This window comes from Gossypium raimondii, chromosome 12 (genome assembly GCF_025698545.1).
Source record: "Gossypium raimondii isolate GPD5lz chromosome 12, ASM2569854v1, whole genome shotgun sequence".
In the NCBI taxonomy this organism is placed as follows: domain Eukaryota; kingdom Viridiplantae; phylum Streptophyta; class Magnoliopsida; order Malvales; family Malvaceae; genus Gossypium; species Gossypium raimondii.
The window spans coordinates 41,416,495-41,442,500 of record NC_068576.1 but is presented as its reverse complement, the minus strand read 5'-3'; the positions used below and the strand labels follow the sequence as shown (position 1 = coordinate 41,442,500).

Below are 26,006 nucleotides of genomic sequence, written 5' to 3'. Positions count from 1 at the left end.
ATAATGGCAATAATAGTAAAATAATAAGTGGAACATTAGTAATGACAAAAAAGGTAAAGTAATAAAAAATTATGATAATGCTATGATCATGGTTGTGTAATATTAGTGATGACCAAATAAAATATTAATTAGCAAAAATAATCATTTAACAATAACATCAACATTAAAAAATAAAAAAAATAAAAAAAACAAAAATGATTTAAAATGAGATGATTAAGAAACTTAAGGATAAAAGTGCAAGTTAAGTAAATGGGTTAGGAGACTCCTCGAATCGGCAAAGAGCTGCAGCCGACGGAGATGGGAGTAGAAATGGCGCGATAAGTTTTTTTTTTTAAATCTTTTTTCTTTTATGTTTTTTATAAAAAGAAAATAAAAATAGAAAAAAAGAATAGCATATTGAACATGAAAAGAACACCTTTTTTGATTTTTTGATTCTTTGCTAAATTTCTTCGTGAAAAAATTACAATGTGTTTGCTATACTTTTACAGCCAAATCGATTACATTTTTTATTTTTCTTTTCTCTGTTGCTGTTGTTGTTTCTGTTTCTTTCTTTTTTGTTTTTGCAGGCACTTTCGCGTGATGGTGGCGAGGAGCTCTTCGGTCAACCATGGTGGGGAGTCGCGTTTTTTTCTATTTCGGTGAAAGTTGGGCAGATCTCGGGCGGCGCACTTGCTGATATGGCAGGGAGTTTAGGGTTCTAGGATTTTTTTGTTTGTTTATGTTTTGGGCTATTGGGCCGTTGGATATTTGGGTTTTAGAGCTTTGTTTTTTTTTAATGTATATGAGCTTGTATTTTGTAAATGAATTTTTTTTACTTTTATTAATTTTCTGGTTTAATTATTTATTTATTTTTGGTTTGGTTTAGTTTGCAAAATTGGGCTACTACACCTATAGGGAACAGACCAAGTCAACTCTGTCCTTTTACATCTCCTATTTGAACGTTTCATTCATACAACTTTGAGATGGCAAAGTTAAAACGCTTTCATTGAATCACAAATCACACCTCAAGAAAGCCAAAGAAAAAAAAAAAGTCTTATTCTTATTCATCTGTCAGGTATCTCTTAAATCTCTCTTCTCTTTGTTCTGTAAAATTAAAATTCAGCCTCCAATCACAAGGAACAACAGTCATTTGTTTCTTTCAATTTTTAGCAAGCAAAGAGGCTTCAGCTCGAAATCCTTGTTGCTTCTTTTTTTAATTTAAGCCTTTTTTCCTTCTTACTTACTATCATTTAAGTTGTGATCAATATTTCAGATGGTATAATCGATCTCAATGTCCTTGATAAGAGGCTGGAATTCATTTAAACGCAAGGTATAATTCAATGATTGGTGCAGCTACTTCTACTTCTTTTGTTTTAACTCCTGGTAATTTCCCGTGGTACGACAATCGTTTATCATTTGATAATGCAGTTGGAGCCGTTAATGGCTGGCTCCAAATACGACGCTGATTTCTTGAAGGAATTCTACATTCCTACCTATATATTTAGTGGCGAAACAAACATCTCCGATGTTCCCGAAGCACCTAAGTATCCAGTGTTAGTTTTTATCAACTCCAAGAGTGGCGGTCAGTTGGGTGGCGATCTTCTTGTAACATATAGAGCTCTCCTCAATGAACGTCAGGTACGTTTAATGCTTGTTTGACATTGCTTTTGAGCTGTTCAAAAGCTCTTTTTTGACAATCAAACACACTGGTTTTGTCAGCCAAAACATTTTATAAAGTACGTTTCGAATCAAACCAATAATTTTACCTTATATTTTTGTTCAAATAACCTTATCTGATATATTTGGATATTTTGCTTTGGGATTGATATCAGTGTGACTGATTTCAGGTTACCGATTTGGGGGAAGAAGCCCCTGATAAGGTGCTTAGTAGACTCTACATCAGTCTGGAAAAGCTGAAACAAGAAAATGATAAATTTGCTGCAAAGATTTATGAGAGATTAAAAATAATTGTAAGTCTATCTTTCTAGAACGAGGCTACAAATAGCCAGGACCGGTAGTGCATTATTATTACTTAAACTAGAATTTTTCCCGGAATAATATAGAAAAAAAATATTTATTGGAATAGTATGAATTTTTTTATTTATTGGAATAATGTAGTCGATTAATGTGATTACAAGGCAATAATTGTGTCAAAGAAAGACATAAAATCCTCATAATCTCAAATTTATAGTCAATATGTCGGTTTGGGTTCTCAATAACTTATCATGTTGAAATTTTAAAATTTCTTTTTATTTTTGAATTTTAAAGGGATATTTCTTTTATAATTTTAATTTTAAAAATGATTTTTATGTTTTTAAAATATATAATTTTAAACTATACCTTTTTTATCTTTCATATTGATATCCACAAATAATACCTAAAATAATTCTTTCCTCTAATCCCCATTAATTCAATCATTATTTATACCGTTACTACTATTTTAATTATTGTTCACTTCTAGCTTGATCTTTAGGTTGCTGGTGGGGATGGAACAGCTGGCTGGCTTCTTGGGGTTGTTTGTGATCTTAAATTGTCACATCCGCCTCCAATTGCTACAGTTCCTTTGGGAACGGGAAACAACCTGCCTTTTGCTTTTGGTTGGGTAAGAATTTCTTTCAAGTGATAAAATGAGGATTCAAGTATCTTGATATGTTTTCTTACATGAAACAATCAATAAGTGGTCATGGTGTCATGTTTTGGGCACAGGAAGCTTTAATTGGCTCGGAAGCCTTCGCATATTTCATATCTCAGTTTTGTTTATTTTTGACTTTCCAGTATGGATTTGAGGCTAGTTCCCTTCCAGGGAAATTTGTAATGTTTGCTCTTAAGTTTTTCAAATTCTTGATCGGCACTGCAATTGGAAATAGGAATATTATGAAAGTCTCTATACATGATATATCTCCAATAATTTACGAGCAATTGAGTGCTTGTCTAACTTGCAGTTTTCTAAATTGCAGGGAAAGAAGAATCCCGAGACTGATCGTAATTCTGTGTTGTCATTCTTGGAACAAGTAATGAAATCAAAGGAAATGAAAATAGACAAGTAATGTAGTTGACATCTCTCTCTCTCTGTCTGTCTGTCTCTCTTTACCAGGTTATGGTGTAAATTTTCTCATGTAGAAATCATCGGTTAATCCTTTGACGGTGTACTAATATGGTAGGAAGTTTACAGTGGGAACAAAATCGTTAATTACTAATATTGTAGGAAGTTTACAGTAGGGAAGAATCGTTAATTACTAATGTGCGACTGTTTTTTGATAAATGATATCTACTAGGAAAGATGTAGGATATAAAAAGAGTCCTTCCCTAAAATAACTACAGCATTGAGAGAACAATTTTTTCTTCTCTTTCGATTCTTTCCATCATTTTCACTAAGATTCTACTCTTAAGGAGGCCAGAATTAAGAAGCATTTTTGCTTACCATGCTTTCTATAACTCTCAAAGCCTGATATATAACTACATTACTGCATTATTATTCTTTCACTTGTATTTTCCCCCTCTGTGGGGATATAATGTCTTATTTTGGAAAATATTCTCCTTACAAGGTATGGTTTAGCTTATTATTTTTCAATCAGTATAGTGTTGACTAATAAAAAAAACTTCAATTAGTTACTGGTAAATGCATTTTTGTCATTCAGTTGGCATCTTCTTATGAGGATGAAAATTCCAAAGGGAGGTTCCTGTGATCCTGTTGCACCTCTTGAGCTACCACACTCTTTACATGCTTTCAGTCGCGTCTCTTCAACAGATGAACTGAACATGGTAAGACATTCTACCATTACCTTTGTGTCTCCTTAGAGTCGTTTCTCTGTGTCACTTTGTTTTTTGCAATTAAGAAATTGTATATTTTTTTAAACCTTAAGGCCATCTCTTGTTACTGACAACTGAATATCTTTTTTCTGATTTCATAAGATTTTTTAATATCTTTTGTTCTTTGAATATTTCTGCTGGTTTAGTAGAGAATTAACGGAAACATAGAAAATAAGAATGTAAAGGATGATTAAATTCATTAACCAAGCAGCCATTATATACATGTCTCAAGTAACAAAATTAACCAAATTTGAGTTTCTTATTCCTACTAACTAGCTAACAACACCTAGCTTCCTACTTCTACTAGCAAGCTAACAAATCTCCCTAGGACTTAGTCATGTCAATGATAAAAAGACTTTGTAGCCCTTGAGACACTAACATTCTCCCTCCTGACTCAAGTGTTGCAGACACCAAGTTTATACCTAAGAAACTCAAATAGACTAACATGGAAAGATTTAGTAAAAATATTTATCATCTGATCCTCTAATCTGCAATAAACCAGTTCCTTTAACTTTTTCAGTATTCATCTTCCATGAATTCCTTCTCGGCTAGTGCAACTTCAAGAGCTACCTCTAGTTGTTTCTTAGCCTGCAATTCCATAATTAGATCATCTAGATCAAAATTTCACATTTCAAAATTATCACCAACTGCTCTAGAAAAGTCACGATAGTGGTCAAAGTGCCGCCCTATCCTGTAAAGTCTTGTGTTATCACTATGCTTGCGATTAACACTATTTATGGTTTGATTAACAGATCTTCTCGCAACCAATAATTCCTTCTTCAATTTTGCATTTTGCACTGAAAGCCTGATCACCTCACCATCTAAATTCTTAAACTTAACAACAGTTACAGATGTCAATTTTTTCACATAAGAAGCTTGTACAGTCAACTTTTTATTTTGGAAACATAACCCATTATTCTCTTCTAAAAGTTGCACCTGTTCTAGTTTTAGTTTTTCACTCTCAATCTCTTGAGATTGAATTTTTTTCGTAGCTCATCAGCATCTTCTTCAGATATTTCATGTGCATAGGATGATAGTTTATCATCAGAAAGAGATGCCAACTATTGCTCCAAGAGAGTTACCTTTGCATGCAATTCCTTATTCTTAGAACACTTATTTTGCAGTTGTTCTTGAAGGATACGATTATGTGTTGATTTTATCTCAAGCTCAAAACTCTTTTCATTACATTGTGTCATCAATTTCATAACCGTTTGTTACATTTTGACAAATAATGCATTAGAAATTGAAGCTTCCCCACTCTCAATTGTGTGTTTCTCTAAAACCCTCACTTGATTCCTTTTTTCTTGAATCTTTCTTTCTAAATTTTGAAGTTGAGATTTTGAGTTATTAGGGTCATTTGCAAACTGGCCCAACAGGAGTTTCAGGGTATTGGAGCTAAATGTAATCTCTCCAGCAAACACTTAACTTGTTTAGTAAAAAGGTCCATTTGATGTGATTTCATTCCTCCCTAACACTTGGATGCCACTTGCTCCTTCTCGAGTGGATTCAATGAGAAACATTTCTTCTACATCTTGATCCTAAGCAATTCATTACCACTACAGTCGAGGATCAGACACATCCCTCTTCAAACATCACCTTTAATCCCTTCTCTACTAATTGCTCTACACTCAGCAAGGTTTTATCAATCTTAGGTACAAACAGAACATCTGAAATCAACTTAGATCCAACACAACTTTCTATTGCTACTGTGCCTTTTCCCTTCACTTCTAGGTACTCCATTTCCTAACCTTACTCTCGACCTCAATGAACTGTCAAAGTCTTTAAACAACTTCTCATCACAAGTCATGTGGTTGGTGCAACCACTATCAACTAACCAACTGTCACATAGAGTGCTTGATGAGAAGCAAGAGACAACAAACAACTGGTCCTCTTCTTCTTTAACTGCAGCTTGTGCTCCACCTTACCCCTCAAATGAGGATGATTTTGTTTTCTACAATACTTACATGAAGAATACTTGTTAGAATTTCCAGTACCATTACCTTTTGCAACAATTTCTGAATCACTATTGCCATCACTTTTCTTCCCATTCCACTTTTGGTCATCTCCTACTTCACCCTACTGCATCTTAGCCTTCAATTCTCCTTCAATGCTTCCTTCCTACCTCATTAGCTTTGTCTACTCTTGTGCTTATAAAGCACTGATCAACTTCACTACTCTCAGTTGAGTCAAGTCCTTGGTGTTCTCCAACGAGGCAATAATTGATTCATACTTCCCAGGTATAGAGACTAATATTTTTTGCACCAGTCTAGAATCAGAGAGATCAGTCCTAAGAACCTTTACCTTGTTAGCAATATCTACCAGCTTGTCAGAGTATTCTTTGATTGACTTAGACTCCATTTATAGCCTTTTGAATTCTCTGATCAAGTTCAACACCTTCATGCTCTTGAATATGGTTGGTGAAACTGAAGCATAAAGGCAATCGTTTGCCTTAACCTTCTTGGTGGTTCTCTCCTTATGCATTTTGGTCTGGTTCATAGTTTGAATGTTGAGAAGTGGAGTCACCTCATAGTTTTCATTAACTTCTTAATAATCAAAACCCTCCATGTATGCTTGCATTCTCACAGCCCATACTTGATAGTTCTCTCCATCAAACATAGGTGGGGCTAAGATAGACATGTGACTTGATCCCGATTCCATTTTCCTCAACACCTCACAAGTGTATCTCTCAATTTTTCTCTCAGAACTCTCACAGAACTTTTCTCACAGGTCCCTTAAGAAAAAGAGCTCTCAATACCACTATTGGTTTAGTAGAGAACTAACAGAAGCATAGAAAATAAGAATGGAAAGGATGATTGAATTCATGAACCATACATTATAAACATGTCTTAAATAACAAACTCAACCAAATTTTAGTTTCCTACTCCTACTAACAAGCTAACAACACCTAGCTTCCTACTTTTACTAACAAGCTAATAACTCTTACTAATAAGCTAACAAATCTCCATAGGACTTAGTCATGTTAATGATAAAAAGACTTTGCAACCCTTGAGACACTAACAATTTCTAGTAACACAATCCTTCCTAGAGTCTTTGGTCAAACTTGCAGTCAATGTTTTCTACTTGATTCTTAATATTTATAAAGAAAATGCAATATGTGCAAAGCATTATTGTAACTTATAATTTTTTATTGGTTTGCATTCTTATATGAAAAAGTTTTTTCTCCATAGGAAGGTTACCATACATTTCGTGGGGGATTCTGGAATTACTTCAGCATGGGTAAGAGTAGTTTCCCTGTACAAAGTATTAAAGTTGTTTTGTTGCTAACATGAAGTTGTCCTAATTTTCTTCAGAAGTATCTTATAACTGTGGATGCCTTCAAAATGCTACTGTTTTTGTAATGATACTTTAAGGTGCAATTGATTATACTTTTTGATAGCACAAAGTGACCCTTTCGTATTTCCTTTACTTTTCATTGCGTAATGGAATTGATCAATCTTGTAAAGAATACATGATACTATAGAAGATATGATTGAATAGAGACCTTGTGAAATTTAAGGTTTCCTAATGTGTTTAGTTGCATTTTACATCTGGATTAGGCTCCTCTCACTCTAAGTGAAAGGTAAGATCCTCATGTAATCGCCAAAAGACTTTAACTGCTATGCAAGTTGGCACTTTCATTGCTATCTTTATCTTACAATCCAATTATAAAACAACAGATTTGGTTATCGTCGTCCTCATTTATCTTGATTATAGGTTTTATTTCTAACATGAGAAGTTGTTGACTGCTTAACCCCATTAGTACTGTTGTAATGTTGTGTGCAGGAATGGATGCTCAAGTATCTTATGCTTTTCACTCTGAGCGAAAGGTGAATCCAGAAAAGTTTAAAAACCAGTTGGTTAATCAGGTATATTTCTGACATAGTTTCATCTACTTTGTTTGATTCATGTATGGACACTTGCAGTTAAATCATTAGGGTTTTCCTTTCTAAAGGATGTTACATGGGTTGCTATCTTATTTTTTCTTTGATAAACATATTCTCTTTCAGCTTTGAGGAAAATCTTTTTCAAGAATTATGTTACTATTCACAACCTAGAAACTAGTTAGTAAGTTTTTCATGGTTAAACATCTATCGAGGAAATGAAGGACTTAGGAAGCATACATGACGCCAGATAGAGATGACAGTCTTCTGAAGTGCCTATGCCCAATTTTGTGGGATGATGGCATGTAGATATTCAAATGTTAGAAGATGCTGTTGAATTACTACTGTGATAGATGTAATTTTAGGAAATAAAATAGATTTAGATAATCTATATTTTAGGGATTAGGATATATTTAGATAAGCTAAAAATCTATATAGGTTCTAATTTAGGCTATAATCTGTGTACATTTTATTATAGTAAAAATTTGATCTAGAACCCCGGGTGTTGACCTAATAGTTAGGGTGTTCATCGCCCCAAATTTGGCTTGAGTTCAAGTCGCACTAGTCGTATTACTGTTAGGGCTTTGTTTTCCTATTATAATTTACCAAAAAAAGTCCAAACTTGGGATAATCAAGTAAAATTTTTAGAAAAATCTCTTCAATCTCCTTTTTTCTTCCTCACGTTAGAACCTCTGTTTCTTCTTTTCCCTTCTACTTCTCCTTTCTTTTCACAACAATCTCCAAATTCTCTTCTTGGTATCAAAGTTTATATGTTCTCACCGCTCCTCCCATTAAACACCTAGCTATTGTCAAGTTGTCCGGCCAAGTATCGCCATTGGAAGCCATGCTGTAAGTCACATGCTCCACTACATATATTTTTCCCTCTTCCCATAGGTCGACGCATGAGCCCAATTCCAACCACCACTTTTCATTAATCTCTTTTACAATGTCTTTCCCAGTATTTTTGACACCAATGAGACTCTCAATTTGGTGTTTTAACTCTTTTTGATTTTTGGGTATTTCTTTATTCTCTCAACATCGTCGAAATATCAAGTTCTCTGAAACCTCTTTGTTCTATTTTTGGTTTACTTATTATCACTACCGTCAAATTACAAGGTAGCAATATCTATATTTCTTAAGCCATTTTTGTTGAATAATGGTTTATGAGGGTAAAGGTATAAAGATCATTTAGAACTGGATCCTAGAAAAATTGATAAGAAAAAATAGGGATGTTTGGGCCAAATTTGATGCAGAACCATGGAGTCTATTGTGGCATTCTTTTGAGTTAAAATTACTTTGTTTAAGTTTGGAAAGACTTGTTACAAAACTTGGGCCAAGGCCAATATGCGAAATTATAAAGTTGTATCAAATCTTGTTCTTTACAGCAAAATCAACAAGATATAACTAGCTATTTGAGGTAGGTTGAAACTTTGAAGGATGAATTTTATGTGCTCATGCATCCTTCTAAAAATGTTAATGGCCAGGAAATAACAAAGAGAAGAATTTAATGGTACTTGCCTTAACTGGATTATGAGCAGATCTAGCCCATCTCCAATATCAAATTCTTGTCGTCACAATTATTATTACGCTTGAAGATATTTCTACTTGTTTAATTTGCATCTCCTCAAATCAAGACTAATTCGAGATTGAATCCTTTGTGTTAGCTATATAGAAAATTGAGCAAGGAGATCATCAAAGAAGAAAAAGGTAGAGGATTTATATCCCAATGTACTTATTGTGACAAATGTGGACACACACATGACACTTGTTGGGCTTTACATGCATGACTTCCTTGTAATAATCAACCTATACTACTCGTATTGCTCAAGCTCAAAGAGATGGAATTTTTTCACTACCAACTACTCATACACAAATGGTCAAATCAATCACATTAATTGAGTCAAATTATGATGAGTATTTACAATATCAAGCAGTGAAACAACAATCTTCCAACATAGTTCTTGTTGCTCAACCAAATAATTTTTTACTCACCTAACTCAAGCTTCCTCATATGGGACTTGGATATTTGACTCTGATGCTTTCGACTATATATTTTTTTATAATAACAACTTGTTTTCCACCCTTGCTTTGTAACACCCTTAATCTTTATCCGTCGCCGAAATAGGGTTACAGAGTATTACTAAACTTTACTGATTAAATACTAACGTTTCACAATATTTAATATACACATCAAGAGCCAATCATAAAACACTCATATTGACCTTTATATAGGCCTTCGAGGCCCAATATACACTTTAGAATTGAATCGGGACTAAACTGGATACCCAGGGAATTTTTCTCTAAATCTCAAAAATTTTTCTTAGGAGTAGGGGACATAAGCCCGTGTAGCCTAGTGACACGCCCATGTCTTAAGCCGTGTGGGCATTTGATGTGAGACACACGGCTATGTTCCAGCCCGTGTCCATACTCGTGTAACTCTCTGACTTGGGTCACACGGCCATCCACACGCCCGTGTGATAGGCCGTGTGAAGGGTGTAGGGGTCACACGGCCAAGCCACACGCCTGTGTGATAGGCTGTGTGTAAAAACCTGGGTATTCTATTTTGAAATTTCAAGGTGCAGGGGACACACGACTAGACCACACGGCCGTGTGATAGGCCCGTGTCTCTGCCCGTGTGGACGAAAATAGGTCATTTTATGACCTCTTTTCTCACCCATTCTTGACTCCAACCTACACATCTCAAATTTCATACATATAGGTCATAACAAAATCTTCAAAACAACCAATCCTATCATTATTATGGTCATATTACCACATATACTCTAACAATCTAAACTAGAATATAAATTAATTCACTTCTGCAACTGCTATATTAACATGTTATACTAATTCATTCATTACCCATACCAACATTTATACCGAACATAGCCAAAATGTAATTTTAATGTTTACACAACCATTTAAATTCCTATACATGCCATATAAAACATAGTATGTTTAGCAAAATCTACCGGCAAGTTGGATAGTGTGATTCGATGCATCGATCTGACCTCCCGACTACTCGAAAATCTACAAAGAATATTAAACAACACAAGTAAACTAAATGTAGCTTAGTAAGTTCGTTGGCTTTAAACTTAAATCTGACCGAACATATTATAATGATGCATTTAACTAAATCATTCATTACACATTTCCTGCCAATCACAACTTCAATTGATGATTTCACTTATTTCATCTCAAAATTGATAATATCATTAAGTTATCCAATAATACTCCATATGTCACTTACCAGCCTTTGTTAAATTGGATAGCGTCTTACGAATATGAGTACATCATATATAGAAGCCCAAAGGCTGCATAGAAGTACATAAGTGTTAAACGAAAACCCGTAAGGGTTAAACCAAAGCTCATAAGAGCTGAACGGAAACCCACAAGGGTTAAACTGAAGCTCAAAAGAGCTAAACTGAAACCTAGTAGGGTTAAACTGAAACTCATATGAGTTAGCTAAAGCTCATAAGAGCTAAACTAAAAGCAAACACGGAAGTTAGCAACAAATGCCGAACCCCGGTTTACTTGGGTAATTTGCCGTCAAGTCCTCCTTTACACAAAACGAATGTGCTCAATCCTATGTTCCTTTCGCCTCGAACATTCAATTCAATTTTTATAACTTTAATAATAATTTTATTTTCAACAAATGATATGAATAATTACATAATACCAATAATCAATTTAACATTTAACATTAAAGTTTAACCATGCAAACTTACCTGGGTTAGATTGTAAGTTTGTAGTAGTTCAAGGATTATTTTGTTAATTTCCCTTTTTCTCGTTGATCTACCGGCTCTTGATCTAAAATATAAAATTACTCATGCATTAGCATATATTTCAGTTTCAATTCACTTTACAATCAGTACCCTACAAATTTCAAAATTACACAATTACCCTAACTTTTATAATTTTTGCAATTTAGTCCCTTACTAATTAGTCTACCAAATGAAATTACTTTTCTCAATTGACAATTTATTTAAGTATTCTAGGCTATCTTACAACCTTTGATACATAAAAATTTAATAGCAAGCCCTCATTCTTAAATTCTTCACAATTTAGTCTTAAAATCAATATCTATCAAATTCACTTTATAAAATCATCATATAACAAATTTAAAACCCTAAATCCATATTAATTCATCACAAACATCCAACACTTATCAATGGTAACTTTCAAAATTACTCATAAAATAAAAACTAATGAAATAGATAGTTGGACCTAGTTGTAAAAGTCTTAAAAACACAAAAATTTCAAGAAAAGAGTAAGAATTGAACTCACATGGTGTAAAAATATGAAAAAAAAGCTTTTTAGAGACTCTTCTATGGTGTTTTTGGCTGAATATTGATGAAGAAATGTCTAGATTTTCAATTTAGTCATTGTTTTAATTTTTACCTTAATTCCAAAATAACCATTTTGCCCCTAATTCATCTAATTTCAAGATTTTTTTCTCTTCACATGTCGTTTCAGCCCTCTAATAAGTGTATTATTTCCTTTTTGGTCATTCCTTATTCACCACTTAAACTATTTAATCACTATTTCTTTAATTAGCAAGTTTTGCACTTTTTCAATTTAGTCCTTCTTATTTAATTAACTATCAAAAAGTTAAAAATTTTCAACGAAACTTTAATACTAACTTAATGACACTCTGTAAATATTTATAAAAATATTTACGACTCGATTTATAAAATCGAGGTCTCGATACCCCGTTTTCAAAATTAATTAACCTAATAATTCCTTCTAATGTCAAATCACTATTTCACAAATCTTTCTAAAATCATAATTACTAAATAATAAAATTTTTCGAACTCAATCGTCGGATTTAGTGGTCTCGAACCACTGTTTCCTACACTATTGAAAATTGAGCTGTTACATACTTCTTCTTTTAACTTCTTCTACAGTCAAATATCTAAGAATGCCCTTATAACTTGATTTCCATTAGTAAACGTTATAAACAACTTAATTTTTTGAGTCATTTTCTTTTCACATTTTGTTTTTGTGTACGATAAGAATTTGGGGAAGATTATTGGCAAAGGGGATTTGTCCCATGAATTATACTATCTATCTTGCCTTGCTACACCAATAGCCTGTACTTTCGATACTTCGGTTAATCTCATACATAGTTGTCTAGGTTATCTTAGTCTATCCAAACTTTAGAAGATTGATCTTAATTTGTCAAAATTATCTTTCATTGAACGTGAGTCATTTCAAATTGGGAAACACACCCATACTTCTTTCCCAAAACAAATAAATAGTAGAACTTCATCTTTATTTAGTATTGTTCATTTAGATATTTGGGGTCCAAGTTGTGTCAATTTAACTTTTGGTGCTTTGTTTTTTTTTTATGTTTTTTCTCATTTCACTTGATTGTTTCTTATTAAAAATAAATTTGAATTGCTTGATAATTTTAAAACTTCTATATTGAGAATCACAATCAATTTGGCCAATTCGTTGTTTCAATTAAAATTTTATGTAGTGATAATGCACGAGAATATGTTTCTTTTCATTTATAGAAATTCATGATTTCCTAGGAATCATCTACCAAACTTCTTATTCTTAAATCCCACAACAAAATAATGATTGTACATAAAATTATTATCTCATTGAAATTTCTCGTACTAAGATTATTCATTTTAATGTACCAATTTGTTTTGGGGATCTTGTTTTAACAATATGTTATCTTATTAATCATATGACTTCTTTTTTTTTTGCAACACCAACCATGCAATTGTTTTTCCAAATCGGTCATCTTATCCATTTTCTACACATGTTTGGTTATACTTGCTCTATTCACAATCATACACCAAGAAAAGATAAACTCTTTTTTAAATCCATTGAATGTGTCTTCTAGGGATATTCTTGTCATTAAAAGGGTTAAAATGTTATGATTCAATCACTCAAATATTTTATTTCTACATATTTGACTTTATTTGAAACATCTCCTTATTTTTCATCCCAACCCGTCGATAAAAAATATGTTAAAAAATTCTTTCAATTCCTATATTTCTTATTCTTGATATTACACCTCCTTCAAAACTTCTTCAGGTTTACTCAAGATGACATTCTATAGACCATTCTAATCTTCCTACATTTATAAAATAAGTTTATGTTCCCAATGACACATCTCCTACATCTCCATATTTGGTTATACCTTAAGCAAAAAAAAATTACAATTAGAAAAAGTATTTGTTCTTCTTCTATTCCTCATCCTATTTACAATTTTGAGTTATCAGTAGTTGTCAACTTTATATTGTGCATTTATATCAAATTCATCCAATTTATCCATTTGTAAGATTGTTAGTGAAGCAAAGGTAGATCCTTGATTACAATAGGCTATAATGGTGGAAATGAATTCTCTTCATGCTAATCATACTTGGGTTCCCTTATATTCAAATAAATTTGCAATTGGTGGTTAATGGGTTTACATAGTTAAAGTCGATTATATTGGTAAGATAAAATGACAATAAGCATGATTCGTTTCATAAGGGTTTACATAAATTCTTAGCCTTAATTATGGAGAGATCTTTTCTCCAACTGTCAAAATTTTCTCAGTTCAATTTTTTATTTCTTTTATTGCCATGAATCATTAGACTATTCATCAAATTGGATATTCAAATCCATTCCTTCATGGTGAATAAACTGATGAAGTTTATACTGTGCAACCATTAGATTTTGTTATTAAGGGAGAGTTTAAGTTAGAATGTTGGTTGTAGAAATCTTTTTATGGACTGAAACAACACTAGAGGCTTGGTTTGGAAGATTCATTGTTTTTATTCAAAAATTTGTGATGAAAAGAAGAGAACAAATCATTTAGTCTTTTACCTCTATAATAATCACGACAAGTGCATCAATTTAGTGATATATGTGGATGATATTGTTATTACAAGAGGTGATTATGAAGGCATTTTCTATCTCAAACAACATTTTTTCAATCACTTTCAAACAAAAGACTTGAGAAGTTAAAATATTTCTTTGGCATTAAGGTAGCATAATCAAATACAAGCACTACTATCTCCTAGAAAGAGTATGTTTTAAATATTCTAGAAGAAACATAAATACTAGATTGTAAACCTATGGAAACTCTTAGGAATCCCAATGTCAAGCTTGTTCCAAAACAAGGGAGTCACTAAAAGATCCTATCAAATATCGAAGATTGATTGGAAAACTTAATTATCTTACTATCATACGACTAAACATTTTATTTGCAATAAGTGTGGTTAGTCAATTTTTTAAAATTTCATGTGATAGCAACAATAAGTATTCTTAGGCATATTAAAAGTGCTTTTGGACGAGGCTTATTGTATGAAGATAAAGGAAACACTCAAATTGTTGGATACTCAAATGTTGGTTGTGTAGGATCTTCCTAAAATAAATGATTCACTTCAGGATATTGTATTTCTTTTTTGAGGATGGGGGGATATAATATCATGAAATAGTAAGAAGTAACAGCAAGATCAAATTAGAAGCAAAATATAGCAAGCCATAACCTTAACTACTTGTGAACTTATTTGATTGAGATAATTGTTTCAAGAATTGAAATATGAAATTATCAATGTAATGAAGTTAATATGTAAAAATCAAGCAACATTGCATATTGCCTCAAATCTAATAGTTCATGAGAGATTGAAATGCATATAGATAAATTGTTACTTTGTGCGAAAAATATTAAGTCAAGATGCATTGCATCCAGTTTGTCGATTCTAAATATCGGTTAGAAGATGTTTTCACTAAAGATTTTAGGAAACCTTAAATTGAATATATAAGTGACAAGCTAGAAGTCTATGATTTATATGCTATAACTTGAGGGAGACATAATTTTAAGGATTAGAATATATTTAGGTAAGTTATATTTTAAGAAATTCAAAATAGGTTATAATCTTCCTAGTTCTTTTTTATGTACATTTTATTATTGTATAAAACCCATCAAAGCTTGAGCTATAATTAAGCAAAATGTTCAAATCAAATCTCTTCAATTTTTTTTCTTCCCCTCTTTATAACCTCCATTTCTTCTGCTCCCCTCTATTTCTCTTTCTTTTCACAGTAGTCTCCAAATTCTCATTTCCATTTTATCTTTCTCATTATTTTACAATTACATATTTAGGTTCCATAAAAAAAAATTACATCTTTAGCTTTGTTGTTTTGTTAAGAAACTAAGGTATATTTAGCTAGGCATTGATCTACTGTCCAAATAAAAATGCTAAACTTATAATAATGCCCTACTCATGGAGTCCATATGTTAGTTAATTTACTCACTTTTTAGAGTTGCAACTAAATTCTAAAAAATGGCGAGATGCTTTGTTAAACACAAACATGTGAATCATTTAAGAAATAAATTTGAAGTGGATTAATGCATAAATTTTGAAATTAATCTGGCACAATGCGTAAATGGAGCTAAGAAATTTTCCTTCGCAGGGTTTATTCTTTTGTATCTTAACTACTTGAATGTTTATCATGACACAAGAACAACACTTTTTCTAATTCTTGTTTCTTTTTGTGTTTATTCTCGTTAATTCAATCTTTTTAGTAAGATAACTCATACAAAATGTTTTTGAATAGCCTTTGTTGATGACTGAATATAGATTTATGTGTTGTATAGTGATATCGTTGTTTATAGAATATATAAACGTTTGTATATTTGTTTCTATGTGTGTGTGTTTTCTCTATCTTACTTGTCTTTGACAATAAAAATAATCTTTTAAGAGGATATGTCAGTTAATAAATTTTTAATTTTATTTGCTTTGTTTCCAACAGACTACTTATGCAAAGCTTGGTTGTAAGCAAGGGTGGTTTGCCGCATCTACTTTTCATCCTTCTACAACGTAATCTTTGTCCTTTTTTTTTTTAATCTTTTAATTGTTTTGCAAATTAAGCTTGGTTGCTTCTATGTTTTATGTAATGGTAAAGGCCAACCTTTACATTTGTTGGGAGGGAGAGAAGAAACAATGAGGAAATTTGAGAGGAAAGCTTAAAAGGAAGAGAAAATAATAAGAATGTTTCTAACTTGAATACCTTAAACTAAAGATCTTAGAAATATTTATAGGTGCAAATCTTATTTAAGCTTTGTCCAAACCATTTCCTAAGCATATTTCTTAACCAGTCATTGTTATCCACATTATGATCTTTGTCAAAAATATAATTTTTATCTAAATTCTAGTCATTTTTATCCTAAACTTTTTTCCTAAAAACTACTGAAAGCTTTAAGATCGGTCTTCAAAAAATAAACAAAAATATAGTAAAAATAAGAGAAAACTTTACCCTAGGTATTTAAATCCTTACTTCAAACTTCTCCCTAGGTAAGGCTTTAGTCAAAATATCAACAAGTTGATCTTCTTAGCTGCAATAGACTGACTTTACTTCATGTTTTGATTCAACATCTCAAACAAATTGATATTTAATTTTTTTTGTGCTTGGATCTTCCATGGAAACTTGGTTTTTTTCCATTGCCTCAATTGATTTATTATCACACTTGATTTTTATTGCTTTTTTTTTAGGTGGCCCTAAATCTTTCAACAATTTCTTTAGCCACATTATTTAATTCATAGTGGTTGCAATTGCAACATGCTCTACTTATTCAATTGATTGTGTCACAATTTTTTAATTCTTCGAGTTCTATGCAAATGTGCTCGAACTAAGCGTAAATAGATAGTCAAAAATGCTTTTCATGTCCTCACAAGATCTAGGAAAAACATTATCTATATAATCCACCAATTTCCCTTTATCTAACTTTTGAAATAAAATTTCAAAATCAATTGTTCCGTTAATGTATCTCAACACTCTCTTGTTCTAAGATGAGATTTTCTTGGCCAATATGTAAATCTAAAAAAAAAATTGGTAGCAAGCATTATGTCTGGTCTAGTTGCTTTCATATAAAAGAAACCAATGAGCCTTTTGTAATTGGTTTCATCAACCTTGGTAGAGTTGTCATATTTGCAAAGCTTCTCATTTTGACTAATATAGTGCTAACATTTTTGCTATTTTTTATATTGAATTTTTTCAGTGCTTGCTTGGCATAATTTTGTTGATAAATGAAAATTCTTTGTTCAAATTGAGAAATTTCGATTCCAAAAAAGTAAAACATCTCTCCCAAGTTTATCATTTCAAATACCATCATTTGATCTTTGAATTTTTGCATCAATTTAGAGTTGCTCACAATCACCATTAAGTCATCAACATTTAGAGAGATAAAAAAAAAAAAAAAACCATTGTCATCAATAGTTTTGACATACAATGTAGTCTCATAAAAGCTTTTCTTGAATTGTAAACTCAACAAGTGATCATCAATATTGAAATACCAAACTCTTGGAGCTTGTTCCAATCCATACAAGGACCTGTTTTAGTAGATAAAATTTATCTTTGTTCCCTTTAGCAGCAAAACATTCAGGTTGTTTAATGTAGATCTCCACTTGAAAATAGTCATTCAAAAATGCTAATTTAACTCAATTTAAACTATTTTCATCTTTTCTGTGTTACTCAGGCTAATAATAGTCTTATTGTGTCTAGCCTTTTAATTGGAGGAAAAGTTTCTAAATAATCAAAATTATACGGTTGGTAGTAGCTCTTAGCAACTAATCATCTACATTTGATTTGGTTTGGTAATCCATTTGACTTTAACTATGTTCTTATTGTTAGGTTTGTTTGCTAGCATCCAAGTCAGATTCTTCCAATCATTAAAATCTTCGCCTTCATGATATCTCTCTATTCTTAAAATTTGAAGGCTTCTTCAGAGTTGTTTGGTTCAAGTATAGTAACATTTGACGTCTAATAGATGTCAGTAAGTGGTTTAGTTCCTCTTACTAGATCATGGTCAAAAATTTCATCATCAAGAGTGAAATCTTTTTGCTATTAAGAGTTCAAGTTGATGTGTCCCTTTTGGCTTGATTTTCATTTGTTTCTCAACTCAATGTTGCATGTTCATTAAACTTTACAATTCTACTTACAATTACCTTGCATATAAGTGGATTGTAAGTTTTATAGTCTCTTCTAATGTTGCTATAGCCTAAGAAAATGAATATTTTTGTCTTCTAATCAAGTTTGTCCCTTTGAACCTTAGGAACATGAATATAAAAAAAGCTTTTAAAAATTTCTGATAATAAATGGAAGGTTTACTGCCATAGCAACTTTTATACGAGTCTGTACTTTGAAGACTTCGGTTGGCGTTTTGTTGAGTAGGTAGATAGTAGTGTCTGTTCCTTCTACCCAAAATTTATTAGAAAGATATTTTTCAAATAACATGCATCTAGCCATTTTTATAATGCATCTAGTCAATTGGTTTTCAGTACATATAACTTTGCAAAACTCATTATGTGCACTTAATATCATCATCTAACCTAATGATTTTGATTCTCTAATCATTTTAGTTGTTAATCAAGGCCTTGAATCCTCAAAGTACATTTGCTACCTCAAATTTTTGTTTTATCCAATACATATGGGTAAAATGACCTTGTAGAAACATTTACTACCTCAGATTTTTTATTTAGGACCTTTAGTTAAAATGCCTCATCTTTTTATAACACAATGTAGATTTATTAACTGGATCAATATATGTTGAATTGGATTGATCCTAATCTAAGGAGAAATATTTCCTTTCATGCTAATAGTAAAGAGCTCATGGTCTTATATATCATAAATAACATATGATTTGTCTTTAAACACCAAATAATAATACTTTTGTAATATCTACCCTAGGCTGAGGAGATTCTGATCTATTTGTGGTATAAATGAAACATCTATAATTAGTTTTGTACCTAATGATGTCTTAACTATCACAATTTCTCTTCCTTTAACTTCTATGAATTCACCATTACCAATTATGACTTTGGAACAAGAAGTTTTGTTTAATTCCTTAAATAAGTTGATGTTTGATTCCATATAATGAGTACATCCACTGTTGATAAACCATGCAGTTGAGGAAGTTTTGGTTGCATAAGATGAAGCATCCTTAACCTATTAATCTTTCTACTGCAAGATGTCTGTCATTATAGCCTGTTAATCTTGTCATTGTTGGCTTTGGTTCTTGAAACTTTCCCCAAATTACCAAGTTGTTTGCTAGACTTGCATAGTATATCTTGTCTATACTAATAATACTTATTTAGATTTGTGGACTTCTAGTAGATGAACATAGTGGAACTTTGCCTTTCTTTCCACTGTTTCTAGAGTTACTGTTTCTTCAATCGCATTGCTTCTTTTTTCTTTTTCTTTTTTGCCCTTTGCTTGTATTTTGCCTTTCCTTTGGCTCCAAATGCATCTTATATTGAATCCTCTTACCTAATAGCCCTCTTTTTCTCTTGGATCATTTAGGAGTTACCTAAGGTGACTAACCACTTGACCACTTAAATTGCTTTGTTAAATGCTAACGACATTTATTTTAAAACAAGGCATAGCACAAACTAGGATTTTGAAGCGAAATTGCTTAAATTAGAAAATGATGTGAGGGAAAAAACTTGAACTCAGATCTTTAAGGACAACTCCACCGCTACTTAACCTTTAGACTAAATACTTGTTATCAACTAATGCACAAAGATAACTTTTAAAAATTGGGCCGTGACCACTCTTGTTCATTAACCCCAATTTCTACTAACCCGATTTTTGGGATATGACAACTCTCCCCTCCTTAAAAAAATTTCGTCCTCGAAATTCTTGTTGTCATGCCATACACTTAACACAAAATTCATAACTCCTCTTTCCAAATTAACCACCAGCTTTCGCTGCGCAACTCTAATTCCAATGCAGTTCCAGACATTACTTCGCCTTAAACTACCAACGGACTTCTTATTCACTATCACGGATTGTCTCAAGGAACAATCTACAGAAATATCATTAACAATTTCCTCTACTCCAAATTCTCAGTTTAATAGAAACACTTTTAACAACAAACACTTGGGTAAAACCAATTCCCAATCAATGCAAGGTACAACCACTAATTATTACCTGAAAGTTTTCAGTTCTAAAATCTACAGTTTCAAAAATATTTTTAATTATTCATATATATTAATTTTCAATCTAAATTTCAGTAAGTACATCATCTAAAGAGGAATCAACATCAGAGTCTCGGATTCTCGATAATTCGAATTTGAAATTTAACAGTAATATATATATTTTAAAAATACTCTTTAAAACATGCATGTAGACTAGATTAAAAATCTATAGTCTAAGTTTTGAACTCGACTCTGATACCATAAAATGTAACCCCCCAAACTCGGTCTAGACATTATGGTCAAATTTCGGAAGCCACATTAATTTCGTTGAAAAACTTTTTCTTATTAAAAACAATTATGTTTAAATCGTTTTTATGAAAACCTGGAATTAATTTCTAAATAATTTAATATTGTTGTAAAACATTTAGTAAAACATGTTTATTTTGAAAAAAATCACTAATTAAATCGAATTATAATCTTAAAGCATTTAAATAGAATTGCAACATCAATGTTGAACGCTACTTATAAATGGTCTAGATGTAAATCATTTGCAGCAGACTTTTAAAATACTTAGAAAAATTTTAAGTTTAAAATTTATTTAAGATTAGATAAAACCATTTAAGTTCTAAAATAATAATTAAAATATTTATAAGTTCATCGATTATGCATGCAAAGCAATTATTATATCAAAAGTATAAATAACCCAAAAATAGTCCAAAGTCCAAAAAAAAACCTCAATCAATTTATGATGTATTTTATTAAAAATTGTATTCGAGAGACTCCTCCATATGATGCATTCAAGTCCGACGCTCGTGTATTATTTGAAAAGTTACGAAAACTAAGGGGTGAGCTAATAAGCTCGGTGTGAGTTTTATAACATTAATTCATGTTTTGAGTAAACACTTTTTTTTAGTCAAACCTATGCCTATTACACAAACACCATATTGTATATTATAGCATGATATAGCTTAAAAGTTTTGAAACCAAAGGGGTGTCGGCCATCACAAAGCAAAAATCCAAAAACTCTTTTAAATATCGAAAAAAATACATGAATGTCAGCCATGCAATGGCCTGCACCAAAAAAATCATTTTTTAAAAACTTTTTCAATTATTAGGTGACTTTTTGGGGATTGGTCACATGGATGTTGGTCATGGGTGTCCAGAATCTCTCAATACTGTTCATTTCAAGTAATTTAGGTGGTTGTTTTTGGTAAAATAGTCAAATTTTAGTAAAAACAATTATGCATATTTTTCAAAACATCCTATCCATCTCTACTATACACTAAAAGGAGTTCCCCATAACTCATCTAATCAAAAGATAATTACAAACGAAGAAAAAAACAAGTTATTGTCATCTTTTTAACCAGTAAAGTAGTATTATTTTTCAACAAAGTTTCATGCATTTTCCTTTCATTGATAATTGACTCTTTTTTCTCTAATGATTTTTTTGTTAATGGAAATAAAACATAAATTCAAAAGAAAAAAATGAAGAAGGCTGACGGACTTAAGAGTTTATAACATGAAAATTACTCGTGTAATATGTTCTATATAATTGCAGCATATCTGCAAATAACTGTCTTTAATTCTCCCAAGTTTTTCCTATTGGTTTGAAACATTATAATCTCTCAATATATAACTTCATGTCTTTTCTAGTAAACTGAAATTTTATTATGATCTTAAACTACAGGAATGTTGCCCAGCTTGTAAAAGTTCGAATCAAGAAGAAACTTGGTCAATGGGAAGTCCTCCAGATACACCACAGGTAATTTCATTTGGCCCAAATGCAGGTCACTGGCTTTCGATATTATTTATTTGATAATGTGGAAAGAAGAGGATCTATTCATTCGTACCAAAAACTTTCATTACGTCACATTCATAGGTTGTGTTGACAAGATATATAGCCCGTCTCTTCATTTCATGGCAGAGCCTGTCACTAATTTTTACCAAAATTCATTGTAAAATGACATATTTTCATTCAATCACCGTAGAAAGTGATTGTTAGAGCATGTTGTTAGAGAAGCTGTTGTTGCTTGTTTCATGTAATGTTACTTGTTTTCTTGTTTGGGACATCATTTTGGACCCTATATAGGTTTTGATTGGGTTGAATTTGGTTCATTTGATTATGACATGTTTGACAAAACAATAACAAAAAACTTGTTTTCTTGTTTGGGCCCTATACAAGTTTCAGTAATTAGGTTAAGTTTAGTCCATTTGATTGTGGTATGTTTGACAAAACAAGACTAAGTTTGCCTCCCAACTGATTTCTTAAACATCAAAGTTCTATTATATCTTGATAATTAAAGTGTTATTTTTTAGAAATAATAATCTATTTTATTCAAGGGAGTTTCTCAACAACTTATCAACTGTTGTAAAGGAGAATATTTTGTTGCTTTCTAAGCTTATAAAGAGGTGACACGTCCCTTAGGAATTATTAGTTTTAAGAGTTGATTTTTACTTACAGGGTGCACAAAGTGTGTTTCAATTCGCTTGTTTGTTTGCTTCTTTATTTGATTGTTTGCTTTGTTGACTAAGGTGTTTGTTATACTTAGTCGAATCATTGTGTGACCATTGTGAGTAAAGTGATCATTAGTTTTTTATTGGGATTACATATATTTGCTTGGAGAATAAGTTGTGAGCTTTAGCTAATAGGGAATAAGTGTACTTTTGAATAAATTGGTGATTGGATAAAAGATCTAAGCGATGCTCCGTAGATGTAGGACCATCATAAACAAAAATCAGTTGTATTGCTTCTTTTATTTTCTTGTTTTTTATTATGCCACCTTTTTTATTCTAATTGTTGTTACAGCCAACTCTAAGCAAAATTGATACTCCTATCTGCAAACTAATTTACACATGCCAACCACTTGATAATTTGACTACTTATTTTAATATCTTTTATATTACCATTTAATTATTAATATTTTTGGGAAATATAATTTGATAAATAGAAACTAAGGAAGTATAATATAAGAGTTTAATGAACCTAAATAAAAAAGGAGAAGCCCAATAGTTCTCTGGTGAAAAGTGAAAAGGGCTTAACTCACTATCATGACAGTTTTTTTTTTTTTTTTTTACTACGAGAATGTTGTTTGCAAAATTTGGCCATGCAATTCTATAGAACTTCTTCCTAACCCCACAATTTCTCGAAAAGCTTCAACAAGAGTATAATCTCATCAATGAGGTTCTCTTGATTTCTGGGAGACAAAGATGTCGTCTTGTTTCTTTCCATCTTTTCAAGCTTTACTATTCCTATTCTTAACAAGTAGATGATTCATGCTTATTTTAGAATTTTCAGCTTAATTTCCTTTCATTGCTTCACTGTATGATGCTTCTAATATATATATATATTTCCTAATGTCCCTGGTTCCCCTCTCCAAATTCGAACAGCATAAGGTCGATCGTATGTCTTAACTTGCCCAGTTTTTCTGGTGGTCTAAATCCTTGGGGAGTGCCAAGTGGGAGAAGACAACGTGATGTTAGTTCTAAATACATGATTTGTTTTATATTTGACATTTAGTGTTTCTCTTTTGTTAAGAAATATTGACCAACTTTGCTCATAAAAATCTGATGAATTATTTTTTCTCAATTGACTTTACAGAAAGACTTCACTCCACCTTATGTTGATGATGGCCTTCTCGAAGTTGTTGGTTTTAGAAATGCTTGGCATGGGCTCGTCTTGCTAGCTCCAAAGGGACATGGAACTCGGTTGGCACAGGTAATAATTAAAAGAAGGCATAATTCAATAGTTAAAACCCTATACAGTTCATGGATAACCCTAGCTCAAACCCTTTTCCCGCACCAAAGAATGAAAAAAAAAAAAAAAACTCGAATCAATGATTTTATTTGTCCCTTATAATTTTCCTTCACTATTAAGGACCAGAAATTAGTTAAAATTTAAGTAAATATTAATGTCAAGTATTTGATATGGAAAATAGGCACACCGGATCCGCTTTGAGTTTCACAAAGGTGCCGCAGACCATACATTTATGAGGATTGATGGGGAACCATGGAAGCAACCATTGCCAGTTGATAGCGATACTGTGGTGGTCGAAATTTCTCACCTTGGACAAGTCAATATGCTTGCAACCCAAGATTGCCGGTCTAAAAGTATCAATGATGATACCTCATCCAGTAGCCATCGCAGCCAAGTCAATGATGATGATGATGATGATGATGATGACGACGACGACGATGATGGTGGTGGTGGTGATGATGATGACCCAGAAGAGTTTCGGAAATTTGGTGCTGCCAATACGTTCAAAATCCCTGATGACCTCGAGATCTCTCATCTTAGTTAAACTTTTAATACTCCATTTCTTTTACCCTTTCCCTCATTTTCCGTGGTAAATACTCATTTTTCAATATAGCTGTAAAATGCTATCGTTCATGCTCCACTTGCTGTCATCTTAAACCCAGGTGGTTCCAACCATTATTTAGGGAACTCAATACCTTTACCGTAGACATAGCATTAAAACAGTAAGAAAGCACATAACACATTGGTATTGGTTTGAATTGCTATTCTAGGGCCATCATCCTCATTAAAGATGGGAAGACGTAACAAGCGACAACATTGGAACCAACTTCGACTAGTTTCTCATCTTTTTAGGGGCAGTTTTAGTCATCTTGTAATCCTTTAAAATTCCATAAAGCATTGCTGGTATACACAGATTCTTTGAAAAATTTTAAATTTCATTAAGGTGATTTGAAATTTTAAAATTTTAAATTAGTAAAAGTAAAATTGCACTTTGACCCTTAAAATGATAAAATTTGATTTAATCCTTTAAAAATTATAAAGATTGAGACTATTAAAATGGTAAAATTATATTTTACTCGTAAAAATTACAATTTAATTTCGGCCCCTAAAAAGATTTTCTGTCCCTATTCTTTTGTACAATTTTGCTCTCTTTTTGATTAATTAATCATTTCTTATTTTTCAATAAAAAAAATTAAGAAAGCTAAAAGAGGGTGGGTCTCATTGTTTTGATGTTCTTAGATTTGGGAGGAAAACTATCAATACAAAGTCTCAAGCCTTACGACATTTTGCCATTACATTCAGGGGTGAATTGCAACATTTTACTATTACATTGAGGGGTGAAGACAGAAAGCTTTTTTAGGGGCGTCGAAATTAAATTGTAATTTTTACGATAGTAAAAGTACAATTTCACCATTTTAATAGCCTCCATCTTTATAATTTTTAAATAATTAAATCAAATTTTTATCATTTCTAGCAAGGGTCAAAGTGCAACTTTACTTTTACTAATTTAAATTTTTAAAAATTTCAAAAGGCCTAAATGAAAATTTTTCCATTTTAGGGGAGCCGGGGCCCTTGCCAGCCCCCCTGGTTTCACCCCTGATTACATCCTTTAACAAAAGATCAGCAATACCAGATGGAGGCGTATGGAATACTTGGGTTCCT

At 31.9% G+C, this 26,006-nt stretch overlaps 1 protein-coding gene across 3 annotated transcripts; it reads left to right on the top strand.

Moving 5' to 3' along the window:
* The first annotated feature begins 902 nt into the window (after window positions 1–902).
* LOC105764183 (diacylglycerol kinase 5) lies at window positions 903–24,984 on the top strand. Of its 3 annotated transcripts, none has more exons than XM_052625526.1 (14): window positions 903–1,054; window positions 1,253–1,309; window positions 1,408–1,617; window positions 1,827–1,949; window positions 2,453–2,581; window positions 2,937–3,022; window positions 3,618–3,741; window positions 6,978–7,026; window positions 7,573–7,655; window positions 9,343–9,377; window positions 22,278–22,352; window positions 23,978–24,065; window positions 24,189–24,305; window positions 24,526–24,984. In XM_052625526.1, exons 2-14 carry the CDS (start codon window positions 1,271–1,273, stop codon window positions 24,886–24,888), a joined length of 1,521 nt encoding a protein of 506 aa, XP_052481486.1. In that variant the 5' UTR covers window positions 903–1,054; window positions 1,253–1,270; the 3' UTR covers window positions 24,889–24,984. The 3 variants fall into 3 exon arrangements, with proteins under 3 accessions (XP_052481486.1, XP_012438153.1, XP_012438152.1); XM_012582698.2 differs by lacking the exon at window positions 9,343–9,377 and adding an exon at window positions 16,428–16,495 and having other exon boundaries at window positions 907–1,054; XM_012582699.2 differs by lacking the exons at window positions 9,343–9,377; window positions 23,978–24,065.
* Window positions 24,985–26,006: the final 1,022 nt, after the last annotated feature.

Excerpts from the sequence above, each read along its gene's own strand:
- LOC105764183 (XM_012582698.2), top strand. The coding sequence starts at position 1,271 with ATGTCCTTGATAAGAGGCTGGAATTCATTTAAACGCAAG. Across the intron at positions 3,742-6,977 it reads CAACAGATGAACTGAACATG|GAAGGTTACCATACATTTCG; the intron begins GTAAGACATTCT and ends TTTTCTCCATAG. Across the intron at positions 24,306-24,525 it reads ATGGAACTCGGTTGGCACAG|GCACACCGGATCCGCTTTGA; the intron begins GTAATAATTAAA and ends TATGGAAAATAG.